The sequence below is a fragment of the Colletotrichum graminicola genome (genome assembly GCF_000149035.1).
Source record: "Colletotrichum graminicola M1.001 genomic scaffold supercont1.16, whole genome shotgun sequence".
Lineage (NCBI taxonomy): Eukaryota > Fungi > Ascomycota > Sordariomycetes > Glomerellales > Glomerellaceae > Colletotrichum > Colletotrichum graminicola.
Window position 1 is genome coordinate 246,922 of NW_007361020.1, and position 15,526 is coordinate 262,447.

Below are 15,526 nucleotides of genomic sequence, written 5' to 3' on the forward strand. Positions count from 1 at the left end.
ATGACTATCATGTCCCCTACTTCGACTCAAAACATACAATCACCCTCGCCCCTTTTCACTCCTACCATGACCCCCCAGACGGCTCATATCAGGCGCATACGCCCGAGCCATGTCCAGACCAACCTTCCCTCCAACTCACAACACCAACAACAACAGCCTACCATACCAGCTTCGGCCATCAGCGCCTCCTCGGTAGCCTCGAGCTCACAACAGGGCTCCCCCATCATGTCTCCCGAGGCCGTCATAATGACGACAAACAGCTCGGTCCAGGCGTCTCCCGAGCACCGGGGACGTGGGCTCATCGACGAACAGTTCCCGACAGGCTCCTTCCAGCTGCCAGAGCCAGTCATCTCACGGAAAACGAGCAACAACTCGCTAGGTCAGACCCTTGTGGGCAGTCCCAGCGCCATGTCAGAGGCCGTGAGCAAAAGCGGCAACCTCATGAGGCGTTTGTCTAATAAGACAAAGGCCTGGAAGAACCGCCGCAGGACATCCTCCGCTGCCCCCAATAGTCGTGATGGCAGCGTGGGCCCCGGTATTCTTCGCAGGAGGAGTGACAGCAACACCACGGCCCCGCCCGACTTTGCCGCCTATAGCGACTCGGACGACGAATTCGTTGATGAGACCGATGATCTCCGGTCGTTGATTGGCGGTCTTGACGGGGCTCTCCGAGAATCATCCTCGAATAGCACGACGGCTTCCGTCGCCGGCTCCACCTCCCCTTCCAACACAACCGCCGGTCCCGTCATACCCTTTCAGCTGCTCAAGGGCACCTGGATCAGGAAGGTCTCGAAGAAGAACGGGAAAAAGCGCTTCATTCTGGTTCTTGAACCGGACGCTGCCAAGATCTCGTGGGACAAGAGCAGGCCCCACAAGTGTCTATACATCGATGACATCAAGGAGATCAGGACGGGCTCCGACATCCGACAGTACCGCATCGACTACGGCGTACCCGAGACCGAAGAGTCTCGGTGGTTTTCCATCATGTACTCGGTGCCCGACAAGTCCAAGACCAAGATGATGCACCTCGTGGCCGACGACTCCAGCACTTTCTACAACTGGGTCACAACGCTCGAGGCCATTTCCAAACACCGACAAGACCTGATGGCGTCCTTGATGGCGTTTAACGACAGGGCAATCCGCGACTACTGGCTTAATGAGATGACCAAGCAGGGTGGTGAGAAGCCGCTCTCTCTCGACGACGGTGACATTGACTTTGAAGGTGTACAACGTGTCTGCCGGAATCTCCACATCCATGCGTCTCCCAGTCAGTTGCGCGCCAAATTCCATGCGGCCGATGTCACCAACACGGGTCGTCTGAACTTCTACGAGTTCCAGACGTTTGTCGGTTACATGAAACGGCGTGACGACATCCGCCAGATCTACCACCGGATTGCAGCGAACCCAGAGACGGGCCTCACCATCAAGGAGTTTCTGGACTTCTTGCGCGATGTCCAAGGGGAGAACGTCGATGCCGATTTGGCCGCTTGGGAGGCCCTCTACACCAAGTTCGCCCGCAAGTTCAAATCCAGAGATGTGGACGCGGCTCAGTTCGACGGTCCGAAGATGGGCGACGCGGCTTTTGCGGCGTTCCTGACCTCGACTTACAACCTGCCCGTGCATAAGGAGCCCAAGGAGTATACCCTCGACCGGCCGTTGAACGAGTACTTTGTTTCCAGCTCCCATAACACGTATCTAATGGGCCGGCAGGTCGCTGGTCTCTCTAGCGTTGAGGGCTACATCTCGGCGCTCGCGCGTGGTTGTCGCTGTGTCGAGGTTGATTGCTGGGATGGCCCTGATGGCCAGCCCACCGTCAACCATGGCCGGACTCTCACCACCTCCATCAGCTTCCAGGAGACCATGACGACGATAAACAAATACGCCTTCGTCAAGACCAAGTACCCCCTTTGGATCTCGCTCGAGGTTCACTGCAACCCCCAGCAGCAGGGCGAGATGGCTCGCATCATCAAGGAGACTTTTGGCGCCCGTCTCGTCACCGAGCCGCTCGACTCATCCGACAGGCTCCCCTCCCCTGAGCAGCTCAAGGAACGGGTCCTCATCAAGGTCAAGCGCCCCCAGCCCGCCCCGGAGCCCAAGCCAGCGGAGACGGCCGGTCGCCGCCGAGGCAACAGCCTAACCTCGCCGTATCCAAAGCCCGTCCAGCTCGACAACAGCATCATACCCCCTCAGTCACTGCCACAGAGCCCCATTCTCAGCCCCAGCCTCTCGTCACGCAGACTCGTGAGCAAGAGCCGTGTCAACACCATCACCGAGGGCGAGGTGCAGGACGCCCTGAGCAGCAGCACGAGCGACAACGACAGCGCAGGCGAGCGGGTTCCCCCCCGACGCTCGTCGAACAAGACGGTCAAAGTTCTGGGAGACTTGGGTGTGTATTGCGCCGGGGTCAAATTTGGCGGGTTCGACGCCCCCGACGCCAAGGCTTACAACCACATCTTTTCATTCATGGAGTCGAGCTTTACGAGGAACAGCAAGTCCAAGGAGGAGCGGAGGGCCATCGAACGCCACAACATGCGTTACCTCATGCGTGTCTACCCCGACCGCACTCGGATCACCTCGAACAACTTCAACCCCGTCACATACTGGCGCAAGGGTGTACAGATGGCCGCTCTTAACTGGCAGACGTTCGATCTCGGCATGCAACTCAACCAAGCCATGTACGAGAGCGGCTCTGACCGGTCGGGGTATGTTCTCAAGCCCAGCGAACTCCGCGAGATCAAGGTGATGCCCCAGGAATGGTCAGGTTTCAGGGAACGCCAGGAGGTCACCTTTAGCATCGACGTCATCTCGGCTCAGCAGCTGATGCGACCCAACGGCATGCCCAACAACAAGACGGTCGACCCCTACGTCGAGGTCGAGGTTTTTCACTCCAGTGACAAGAGGGATAAGCGGGACGTGGACCCCACCGAGGCACCCTCCACAGATTCGCCCCTCAAATTCCGGACCCGCGTCATCCCGGAAAACGGCTTCAACCCGATTTTCGATGGCAAATTCACCTTCAAAGTGACCACCAAGTTCCCCGAGCTCATCTTCGTTCGCTGGTCGGTCAAGCTTTCCCACAACGGCGAGAGCTATAATGACCGCCCACCCGTTGCTACGCATACCGCCAAGCTCAACGGCCTCAAGCGCGGCTATCGCACCCTCCCCCTTTTCGACCACAACGGCGAGCAATACCTCTTCTCGACCCTCTTCTGCCGTGTCAACATCGACTCTGTTCAGACCGTCTTGATCAAGCACTCTGAAGAGTCGGACACAATCAGCGCTGCCAAGCCCCGTGGGGTCGGGCGCGTCTTCAACACATTCGGCACGCGCTCCAACAATATTAGCCCGAAGTCCAGCATGGACAAATCGGGTTACGAAGGCTAGTCTTCGGAACCCTTCGCTTCTTGGCATAAATTTGTTTCATTTTATTCCCAAGTTTTGTATCAGTATCGACAGAGATTAACGACAAATGCCCGGGCCCTGCACTGCATCCCTAGGGCGACACGACACGGCCGAACCCAAAAGACAGAATTCTCAGCGCGCCATTTCTTGGATCTAGTGCTATCAACTATCAATACCCCCTTTGGCATTCGACTGCGGCGTACTATTGGCATGGATGAGAACTTCCTGGAGTAGTCTACGACTATTTTCTTTCGTTTCACCCGCTTTCCTTGAAGGACGCGTGGCTTTTAGGAATACCACCCAGGTTACTTTTTTCTTTTCTTCTCTCTCTCTCCTTTTCTTTTGTATCTCTAGGGGCTTATCATTGGGAAGGCGGGCGAATTCACAGGCATACAGTCACCCCGAGAGCCGGAAGGCCGGGCGCCGACTTTGGAAGGGAACGGTCAGCATATACCACATGTCAGGAATGGACAGGAACATTATAGAATTGGGATCAATCCGACATGATCAAAGCAAGAGTCGAGAAAAGACCATAGGAAAAAAAGTTTTTTTTTTTTGTTTCTCATAACTGGACTTTTACAACTCACAACGGGAACCACTTGCGTCTATGTGAGATGGCGAGACCTGGAATGCATCACACGGGGGGGTTGAGTAAGAACAGGACTTGGTTGGTTAGGGGGACGAACAAGGAGTAAGGACAACGGAGGTCCTGGACGGTCCGCATGCTGGGGTTAGCATAGCAGGATTAAGCATTGACATGAAGCATAATTGTCTGGAATGTATGGACCGGGCGGTGGTTTTCGAATGTTTAAGGGTGTAGCCAGACAGACGAACCTAGAGGATTGAGTCCTGCACCGGTGTCCCCTGGTTACTTTCTTTTGACGGAAGCGAATTGGGATTTTTGAGTTTATGGGACCATGTTGCTTTTCTCCCACGAAACTTGGGAATGGGATGAAGAGAGAAATTTGACGCCACCCGCGGTTCTACGCTACTCAACTGGCGCGGAACAAATACCATTAGTTTCATAACATATGACCTTCCAACTCTGAAATGATGGGAATCACGGTGCGTATGCTTTATAATCGATCGGGGAGGTAGACGCTGATGTGAGGTGATGTGAGGAGATGCGGTGGGACGGCAGTCTGTTTCACGGCGTCGGGAGGTCGCCGAGCCTGGACTACAGTGTGGCATGCGCCACCATTTCAGCGACGAGGAGGAGGATCCCGTCGGGCCGTTTTGTGTCTTCCTGTTTGCCTGTTCATGGTCACGAGGCCGACACGGGTCATGATGGAATGCTTTTGTTTGTTTGTGGATGTTCGGAAGGAAGGTGATTACTTTCTGAGTCGGTCGTGCTCGGGATTGTATTCTGCCCCCCGCTCCCCGGGGGTGTTGACCTGAATCAACATTGTTTTGAACTTGGAGGTATGGCTCAGCATAGAAGGGGAATTGGGAAAGTATTGTCGAGGTTTGGCTGAATGGGGGAGGGGGAGCGCGCGCGTGTGTGAGTGTGTTTGAGTTTCCGTGAGGGGAGGATCAGTCCTGGAGTGAGAGACCATGGTGGCGGCGAAGCGAACTGCACCGATTGAGAGAGGTGTGGGCAAGGGCGGTATGTACTTCAGGGGCCGCTTGCGAATACGCGTTCGGGGCGGATGCAAAGACATGGACAGGCCAGACAAATTAGCTCGTTCGAGATGAGACAGTTTACATTAGTTTCTCATTGTAGACTGTGTGTGAGTGTGTGAGTGTGTGCGTTAGGGGAGATTAAAGTTTGAGGTGCTGTTCATGTGATGTCGTTGCAATGATATACCGGTAGATGAAAAAATTTGGACAAGAAACCACGTAGGCCAAGTCCGGTGGGTGGACGGTCACGGCCGAGCCGGAATGGTGGTGGACGTGTGGGTGGGTTGGTAGGTGTGTGCTCCGTGCTCCGTGCTCAAGCTTCCCTCCTACCCCCTTCGTCGGAGAGAGTCAGTCAGTTGTTCGATAGTGGTGCAGGCTTTTCATGCTTTGCGGTACAGGGTGTCAGACAAACGTCCCCATTTCCCTATGGGCACCGTGGACGCCGACATACCTTGGTCTGTGGGGTCGGAACGCGGTGACTTCTGGGCATGGAATGAGGTGGAAATCGCGTAGAAATGGTGCAACATTGGCAATTTCCGCGCTGGAGCGGCCCAGCCCGGGGGACGGGCGTGTGATGATGTTGGTCTGGGTTTCCACATGGCAGGAGACGGCGGGCATGTCACCCATACGGCGCCATGGGCATTCTAATTCCCCATCCATTCTACCAAGCTGCAGGACGACGAAAAAGGGGGCGAAGGCGAATGTTTGGACTGTTGGCGAACGTACACCTACGCTTTCTCGGAATCCCGAGGGATGACATGAATCAGCCGCGGACAGAGACTGAGAAAGCGAGCTAGACCGGTGTTCTTTGCCAAGAGGGTGCACGCATGGCGATTGGTCAATGGAACGACAACTTCCCCCCCTCAAAAGATGCTTCAACTTTTCTACCCCGCCAAGATAGGTACCTTCGGCTGGTGCCATGCCACCTGGAGGAGGTTCCGGGGAGAAGAAGACTCACGCCCGAGTTGCACATGCCTGGGGAGGACACGAGCAGCAAGGGGCAGTCAAACGCACATGGCACTGCTTGGCATGACTGGATGAAATGATTACACGAACGGATTGGGAAGATGGACGCGGGGCGGGGGCGGAGGATGTGATGTGGACGTGCTTCGAGTGCGGAGAAAGGGATTGAACATGACCAAGACAGAGCTTCAAGGCAGGTGGAAGTATCGTGGGGTATCTCTACGGCCAGGTGATTCGATGAATTGTCGGAGAGAAAGGTCCTGGAGCCACTCGTTCATTCGGATACTCTCTCTCTCTCTCACACACACACACACTCACACACTCACACACACACACTCACACACTCACACACACACACTCACACACACACTCACACACACGACGAGCTACCCAAAGATAATCTGAGTTGGGCGCTTGACAGGATAGGGATGTTGACGGGCAGCGAAGATCAGCGAGGCGTGCGGTACGGTTCGGACTGTTGTAACATTTCGTTGACGGAAGTAGCGCCTTGTCACGTAATGTAGCTCGCCGGGCAAAAGTGAAATGGTCAAGGATGCAAAGAACTTTCCGCCATGTGCCACGTCGGGGGTTTTCTCGGCTTCTTCCCGTCGGATGGGAGGGAAAGTCTAGTGTGGGAGGGGGAAAACTTGTTCGTAGAGTTTGGGGCTAGGCAGATGGCTGCGCTTGATTGATGACACAAGAGGCCCCAGGTGGTAGGTATTCCTTTACTTACACGCCGGTGAAATACTTCAAGTACTGCATCCTTAGAGGAATATGAAAAGGAAAAGGGGGTATGAAGGTTATGTTTTGTTTTTGTGTGAGATCGGCTGACTGATGCAGTCACTGTTACTTCAACACCTCAAAAGAGGGAATCATACATAAAGAGGACGAATAAAAAAACCACCGCCCACTGCGTACCGAGGCAGAAGAACAGCTCCTCAACGAGTTGGGGTAAGGTGGAGATTTGGGGTAGAAGGTGCCGAGATTGACAGGGCTCAGCGTGTGGCGTTGGAGAATGTGGAGAGAAACAGGTGGAAGGTGGGTGTGCTTGTGGAGAAGACGTAGAAGCGAACAGGGGAGGGGTGTGTGCTCCATCTCAGGGGCAGGTGTGAGCTTAGACCAGAAGGGGTAACAATGGCTGATCGATATCGAAGGACACCACTCGGATGCAGCCAGTCCACGAGGTTTTGTAATGTGCAAGCAACGCCAAATGCCTCTTTCTCCTCTACTCCAGATTCCCTGCCCCTCAAGCCACCCTCTGTTGTCTTTCTCGTGCTCCTGAATCAATCGGCCCTCCTTAGTCGTGCAGGGGGCTTGGGTTCTCCCGAATCGACTTGATGGTCTCCCTCATTCGCGGGTTGGCATCGAAACTAGCCTCGATGAGATCAACCACCTCGTCAACCGAAAAGTATAGGCTGAGCTCGCTGTCGTTCCAAAGGTACCTGACCTCGTTAAGATTGGATTGGAGGACCTCGCTCAGGTACTTGAGCCTGAGCCATGTAGTTGCGTACTGCGCCGTCGTCGGAATCTCGTCTGCCTCGTGCTGTTGACCCTGGCCCGTCAATCGCGACGGGAGGAAGAGGTCGTCTAGCTCAGTGATCTTTGCAATGAGCTGCGCAATCCTGTACGCATCGTCCTGGCCGATGGACGACGCATCCATTACATCACTGATGATTTTGGACGAGATGCCATCGACAAGCGACCCCACTGCCTGGCACCATACCGAACGCGCCAGAATCGATTCCCATGTCACAGCCAAAGATCGGACCCGTGCCACTGCCGAGTCCACGCAGCTGTCCAGTTCCTCCTGTTGCATGAGACTCTGATCACCTGTGCATCGGCGTTAGTACTGTAATTTTCAGCTTGGACCAGACCATTGCTCACCGCCTAGAAGGTCTCGAAGGACCGTCTTTTGTATCCCGAGTTCGTTAGTGTACGCACGTGTTGCAAAATTCCGCAGACTCTTGATGTCGTTATCTATGCGCAACATGTTCTGAGCGCGGGTCGTCAGGTCCTCGCGGACCTTCCATGTTAACGCCAAGTCGGCCAGCTTTTCAGCCAAATACATGGCGTCGTTGTAGAGAAACCTATTTTTGTCAGTTGGAGTATGGATTTTCAGGAGACCACTTACATATTCCCACCAATGTCTAGCGAGTAGTAGTGTGGCGATACTGCTCGGAACATGGCCAGCGCGAACGTCGGCAAACTGAAGAGACCCGGGGCCGCGGCTGCCACGGGGCTGCTCTCGTATCTGTTAATCGTTAGCTACGCTTCGTTTAGTAATGGGCCATGACATACTCTGGCTGTGTCAGGGCCGCGCCATCCTCCAGAATGGCTAGAATGAGCTCTAGCACTGGCTCTGGCATGGATGATATATGGTATATTTCTCTGAGAACCATCTCTCTGCTCTCATCTGGCTCAGCGGGCGCTGTTTTATGCTCCTTAGTCAGAGTCTTTGTCGGTTGAGGCTTGGGCTCGAGCTGCGGTTCTGTCGTCTCGTCTCCCCACCCCCAAGCATCAACGGTGTCGTCCTCGTCGTCTGCTGACTGAGGCTCCGGCTTTGTGGATTCTTCTTTATCTCCCGTGGCCTGATCTTCATCGTCCCAACCCCAGGCGTCAGCACCATCGTCCTCCTCCTGAGTGGTTTGGGCGTTGTCTGTTGCCTCGGCCGGCTGCTCTACATCATCGTCGACCCCCCATGCAGCACCCCAGTCGTCATCTGTTGCAGTACCAGCTACGCCGTTGGCAGTCAACTCCTTGCCTTCGGAACGTGACACCATCTGCTTTTCGACCTTCTCCACTTGTTTTGGCGCACCAAGGCCTAGAGGAATTAGCCTGGCTTTGAGATATTTGGCATTGAGATAATGTAAAAGAAAAGTCAAGAAAATCCACACCCCTCCCCTCACACGAAACATATAATAAAGAAAAGGGAACCAACCGTTTGACATCTTGACTCTTACAGAGTCGAGCGCCGTCTCTTTGCACTTGGCAAGCCATATTGACGGAGCACTGCCGACCCATTCCTTGAGTTCCGTAAACCCTGTGAAGCCATTGGCCTCAAGAACTTCGCAGAAGCCCTGAGCAGATTGAATGGCAGCCTGAAACTGATTGAGGTCTTTCAACGTTGATGGCACTGCTGCGTCCAACCACACGTGAATGAGCCTTGGTACCATGTCACTCATCATGATGGGGCTGAAGAACATTAGGAGCTCAGGCGTCAATCTCTTGGCCAGGAAACCGACCAGTTTGTGGAGGTCTGTCAAGAGCTCATCAATTGACCTTCCGGCCTCTCCATGCAGCTCGACAACATTCTGTCTTATGTTAGTGGCGATAATATTATATGATGCTTGAGACTTACCTCATCAGCACGGATGGAAGGCAGTGATGAAGCTTTGGCATCCATTCTCGGAGACACAATAGCCTTGTCGACATCATGCCAAAGTCGCGACATTCGATCTTCGACCTCTTTATAGGCTTGGAGGCCAATGATTGCTTCTGAAAGGGTCATTTGCTCGCCTACGGCCTATCAGTCGCCCGAAAATCTGATAGAAAGGGATATGGGGAGTACCGTCTAGTCTGTTGTAGATAGCAAGAGACCCAACTTCTAGATCTGTGTGAACGAGTGACGCCCATACGTGGTCAAAAACATCGTGAACGCGTGACTTGAGCTCAAATGCTCGCATATCAAGCAGCCTCATGACTCGACAAGCCTTCTTGTTGATGGGAACTGTGTCAAGCTCTGCCCACGATTCTGTGAATGTTAGCTCCTCCGTCATATGTATAGGCATAGATGGGTCATACTCTCCAACCACCGAAGTAAGTCAATGATCCGCCGCTCTTTCATTGCCTGCTCAACCTCGCCCAGAAGTTCATTCACATGATGTATGCCTCGCAGCACCTCGTGGAGCTGTTGCGTATACATCACCTCCTTCTCGAGAAACCGAGCATGTTCTTCGGCATCCTGTATGGCTTTTCCCGAAACTAGCGGTGCCTCTGATTGTCGGATAATATCGTCGGCCAGCCTTTTGGATCGCAGGATGTCTTCTTGCAGCGTCTTCGCGTTATTTACCCAGGAGCTAACGTCCCCTTTGGTTTCCTCGTTGATCTTGTGGACTTCGGACTATGTATGCGTCAATGCCAAGAGGTTGTGACCCATGATAAAATCTCGCATACCTCCAAATCCCCCTTCACCCTCTCCAATGCCTCGATCGCAGGTGACAGGTCGGAAGAAGACAGCGACAGCGAAGACGCTTGCTCGTCGGGGAAGTGGCCGTCGAGCGCGAATGATATTATGGCCTTTCCAAGTCGCGCAGAGCCATGCGGATCTGTATCGGCAGCCATTCTTCAGTGTCCAACGTGTGTTTTGCAGCTACGTATAGCTTTGCGAAGCTCTCGATATTGTGGCCGGTGGAATCGTGGTCGGGATCGGGATGCGACGGCTGGGTGGCACTTGCTACCACTTCGCGTGGCTGACTGACGTAGGGTATTGTAATTCTCTCAGATTTTCACAGTGTTTGTGGTGAGCGACAGCTATGGAGGAGCTTGCCTCGTCGTGGTATTGCCACATTAAACCGGTTGACAAACTGCAGGCAATTATGACACCGATTGCATAGCTGTCACAAAGCACAACCCACGTCACAGTCGATGCTGTTGGCAGTACGTATCTTCCCTTTCCGACCGAGCTTATCCCGGGCGGCTAGCGCTTCACCATCCCGAGCGCGGCAGCTGACCAATCGGTGGTCGTTGTTCCACCGATGGCTTTGCGAGGAGCAGAAAATAAGGACAAACCCCACCAGTCCCTTGCCCTGGATGATGGAGGGGCAGATGGACCAATGCGATCATCGTCTAGTCCGGCGACACCTATCTTGTTCTTGTGCCCCGCGACGACTCAACAGTTGCGGCAATTCACAAACGCAGCGCAAATATTTCCCGATTTCAGTCTAGTTCTTAGGAATCGCCAGAAGCACCAGCAGACAGACTGTTTGTGTTTGTGGTCGCTACCCCTCCTCCATCTCTGAGCCAGGATCATTTTACAGGCGGTTAGTCAGCCGCTACCTCTTTTCCTATCACGAGTCGGCTGGCTTAAGAAGCCTTATTGGTCTTCTTTACCTCTGATCATCAGGCTGGAAGACCGCCATTCTTTACGGTAAGCTGCTGTGCCTTCCTTTCATCCGTCTCACTGCTCTGCCCCAACCATCCACACAAATTTCCCGATTGGTTCACGTGTCCCCTCTCACTGCTTCGCTGCCTGCCGTATGCTTCGTCATGATGGCGCATCTATCACTTTACTCTGGCTGCGAGCTTGCAGCACGACAACTCGCCAGCTCAGATTAGACACCGCGGATTTGTTCTGTCTGATAAAGAGACATGCTCAGTCTAAGAGCTAGCCAAGTGGCGCTCACCGTTGCAGTCGCACTCCTGAGCGGATGTTGTCTCCAGTACTATGGAGGGAACTTATCCGGCGGAACAGGGTATGTATCGTTTCATAGCTCTGGTTATCTTACCGATAATTGCCCGAACGGTGGATGGCAGCTTTATGATTGTCTGCATCTACCAACCCTCTCGCTCTCGCCGCCCCTTTCTATTGCTTGGCACTGATGGCCCAACCAACTCTGGATAAGAGATGTAGCATCCCGTTATCACGAGACTCGTACAACGGTCCAGAGATTTGCGGCGGCTCCCTGAGCTCCCGGGTTCTTGATCTGGCTGCTTATAAACCCTCTGACTCTGTCCTTCATCCGATTTCCTATATTTCCTCGTTGCTTTTGTACCATGCAGCCAAGCACCGCACCAAACTGAGTTTTCACGCAGAACCTTCCGTAGTCTACACACGGAGTTGAACAGTATGTCGCCCGGAGAGAACCGCACGTCGCAGCCGCGGTTTCGCAAGGTACAGAGCTTCAAGACAGACTACGCCCCGTGTCAAATCACCCAGTATGTTTCCGAGCGGAGCGGCATGCAGGTCATCGTGGCCGATCGCAAGGGCCCCAAGACCAACGGCTATTTTACCCTCGCAACCGAGATCTTTGATGACTCTGGCGCCCCTCACACTCTCGAGCATCTGGTCTTCATGGGCTCCAAGAACTATCGTTACAAAGGCCTCCTCGACAAACTGGCCTCTCGAGCCTACTCTGGCACGAACGCCTGGACGGCTGTAGACCACACAGCCTACACGCTGGAAAGCGCGGGATGGGAGGGTTTCTCTCAGATTCTTCCCGTGTATCTTGAACACGTCATCTTGCCGGTTCTCACCGATGAAGCGTGCGTGACCGAGGTGCACCACATTGACGGCGAGGGCAACGATGCCGGAGTGGTGTACTCGGAGATGCAGGCCGTTCAGTTCAAGAGTGCCGAGATCATGGACCTTCGAGCTCGTCGCCTACTGTATCCTGAAAACGTGGGTTTCCGCTACGAGACTGGCGGCATGACCGAGGCGTTACGTATCCTGACACCCGACCGGATTCGACAATTTCACAGGGACATGTACCAACCCCGCAACCTTGCTGTGGTCATCATCGGTGAGGCAGACCACAACAATCTGCTGCAAATTCTCGACGAGTTTGAGGAGAGCATCAAGGACGACCTTCCACCTCTGGACTCCCCTTTCAAGAGGTGGGTAGCTGCTTAGCTCACGAAATGGTAGTGAAGCTGACGTGAGGTGCAGACCATGGATCGACTCAGCACAGCCTCCTGCGCTCAGTGAAACCATCGTCACGACCGCCGAATTCCCCGAGGAGGATGAGTCCGTCGGCGAGATCACTGTGGCCTTCTTCGGGCCTAGCTGCACCGACATCATCGAGACGTCTGCGCTCAACGTGCTGCTAACGTATCTCTGCGGCTCGTCCGTCTCGATCCTCGAAAACGTCATCGTGGAGAAGGAAGAGCTCGCCAGCTCGGTCTCCTACTGGTGGGACGCGAGGCCTAACTCGGTCATTTGGTTCCAGCCAACCGGTGTTGAGACGGAGAAGCTGGAGTTTGTCGAGAAGAGACTGGTCGACCTACTGAAGGAGGTGGCTTCGAAGCCGTTAGACATGGAGTACCTGACCTCCTGCATCCACCGTGAACGTCTGCAAGTTAAGTTTCAGGCCGAAGAGTCAGAGGGCTTCTACTCTAACAACATCATCACGGACTATCTGTTTGGTAAGCGTGATGGCTCCACTCTCAGGGACTTGGAGTCTCTATCAGAGTATGAGGAGCTCGAGAAGTGGACGGATGCTCAATGGAGAGACTTTCTCCGCAAGTGGCTTTCGGACGCCCCTCACGTTTCCATCCTCGGCAAGCCGTCCCAGAAGCTTGCTAAGAAGCAGAAGGAAGATGAGGAAGCGAGGCTGGCGAAGAGAAAGGAAGAACTCGGCCCTGAAGGCCTGGCCGACCTCAAGAAGCGCCTCGATAGCGCCAAGGCCAAGAACGACGAACCAATTCCCGCATCGGTGATCGACCAGTGGCCCGTTCCTGGCACCGAATCGATTCACTTCATCGAGTCCGACACGGCGCGGTCCGGAAAAGCCAAGGCTCTCGGTCTTCGCAACAACGCAGCGCAAAAGATCATCGACGGCTCCAAGCAGGGACAAGACCCCCTTTTCATACAGTTCGAGAGCGTGCCGACCAACTTTGTGCACCTGACTGTCTACCTCGGTACGTCGCAGGTGCCGATCGAGCTGAAGCCTCTGTTACCCATCTTCAACGACAACTTCTTCAACACCCCGATCATGCGCGATGGACAGAAGGTCGATTTCGAGCAGGTCGTCATGGAGTTGGAGCAGGACACCATCAGCTACGGCCTCCGTTCTACGAGAGACTACGGTGACCCCGACGGCGTCATGATCCAGTTCCAGATCGAGCCCTCGAAGTATTCCACCGCCATCAACTGGGTTCGAACAATGATGTTTGACAGTGTCTTTGATATCCAGCGCCTTAAGGCGGGCGTTCAGAAGCACCTGGCTGATATTCCCGAGCTGAAGCGCGACGGTCGATCGATGGCGGCGGAGGTCGACATGTCCATTCACATGAAGAAAGAGTCATACTCTGTCGCAAAGCGGGCACTAGTTAGGGCCATCTACTTGCGTCGCCTCAAGAAACTGATCGTTTCTGATCCCGAAAAGGTTTTGTCGTGGTTTGAGAAGCTGCGCGAGTCGCTCTTCACCTCGAACAACGTGCGCATTCTTGTCACGGCCGACGTTGCGCGCCTGCCCGAGCCCGTCGCCGCCTGGGACATACTTAGCAACAATCTCAAGGGGTCAGACGAGCTGATCCCCATCATCAAGCCGCACACCCTCCTCACTGATGAGGGCCAGAAGCCCGGTGCTGTTGGTGCCGTCATCGTCCCCATGACCACAGCTGACAGCTCCTACGGCATCAGCACAGCCAAGGGCATCACATCCTTTGAAGATCCACGATTACCCGCCATCATGGTGGCAATTGGCTACCTTGAGACGACCGAAGGTCCACTGTGGAACTCCGTCCGCGGTCAGGGTCTGGCCTATGGCTCCTACTTTGGTCGTGAGCTCGACACCGGCACGATCCAATACAAGGTGTACCGCTCACCAGACGTCAGCAAGGCCTTTGCGGCGTCGCGTGAGACGATTCGCAAAATTGCTGAGGGCGAGGTCGAGATTGACCGCCACCTAAAGGAGGGGGCCATCAGCCAGGTCGTTGTCCAGTTCGCCGATGAGCAATCGACAATGGCGTCAGCGGCGGCGCAGAACTTCATGCTCGGTGTCGTTCGCAGTCTACCGCTCGACTGGCATAAGAAGATCATGCGAGACGTTCGTGATGTGACCAATGACCAGATCAAGACGGTTCTAAAGGAGCTCATCATGCCGCTATTTGAGCCGGGCAAGAACAACGTTGTCGTGACGTGCGCTCCGATTTTGCAAGAGGTGAATCCGCACGTACCTCTTGACAAGGTGATTAGCTAATGGTCGTACAGAACATTGAAAAGGCGTTCAAGGAAATGGGCTACAAGACGGATGTGCAGCAGCTTGCTTACTTCCACGATGATTATGGTCTGAAGGGCGACGACGAGGACGAGGAGGAGCTTGAAGACGACGAGGATGAGGAGGAGGACGACGATGACGATGGCAGCGAGGGTGACGACTACAGTGACGAAGACTCTGACTGACGTGCACGAAGACTTAGAGGATGGAATATGGTAGAGCTAGCCCCTTTGCTTCATAGAAAAGAGGGTGAGGCCAAGGAGGCATTCCACACAAGAGATGACGGACACGCTGTGTGACACTAGAAGTGATCAGGCTTACACATTGATGAATGAGCTTCACGGCGGAGAATTCGTTCGATCTGCCTCCGTGACAGCTCTTGCATATTCAGGCTAATTGTTATCTATAAACGGTCATGAGGCTGCGCTCCACATCCAGGGAACAGTCTCGCACTAGGTCTTGGACTTCCAAATAGTTGCTGTTCACCTTTCCGCGAATTCTGACAGTAAGAAATCGTTGCGGTAATTTTCTGTTCAAGAGAATGGCAGCACGCATTGTGCGCAATCGCCTTTGGAGAACGAGACCTCGGGCGATCTAAGAAGGTC

General features: G+C 54.3%; 3 protein-coding genes across 3 annotated transcripts; 2 read left to right on the forward strand and 1 right to left on the reverse strand.

Annotated features, from left to right (window-relative positions):
• On the forward strand, positions 1-3,384 carry GLRG_04879 (phosphatidylinositol-specific phospholipase C; the record flags this gene model as incomplete). The annotated part of the gene is made up of 1 exon (XM_008095564.1): positions 1-3,384. One exon carries the CDS (start codon positions 1-3, stop codon positions 3,382-3,384), a length of 3,384 nt encoding a protein of 1,127 aa, XP_008093755.1.
• A 3,898-nt stretch (positions 3,385-7,282) lies between these two features.
• On the reverse strand, positions 7,283-10,326 carry GLRG_04880 (uncharacterized protein; the record flags this gene model as incomplete). Its single annotated transcript, XM_008095565.1, has 9 exons — positions 7,283-7,815; positions 7,870-8,072; positions 8,117-8,236; positions 8,284-8,806; positions 8,924-9,296; positions 9,344-9,501; positions 9,554-9,736; positions 9,787-10,105; positions 10,159-10,326. 9 exons carry the CDS (start codon positions 10,324-10,326, stop codon positions 7,283-7,285), a joined length of 2,580 nt encoding a protein of 859 aa, XP_008093756.1.
• Positions 10,327-11,830: 1,504 nt separating this feature from the next.
• GLRG_04881 (peptidase M16 inactive domain-containing protein) lies at positions 11,831-15,106 on the forward strand (the record flags this gene model as incomplete). Its single annotated transcript, XM_008095566.1, has 3 exons — positions 11,831-12,597; positions 12,650-14,864; positions 14,915-15,106. 3 exons carry the CDS (start codon positions 11,831-11,833, stop codon positions 15,104-15,106), a joined length of 3,174 nt encoding a protein of 1,057 aa, XP_008093757.1.
• Between the last annotated feature and the right edge of the window lie 420 nt (positions 15,107-15,526).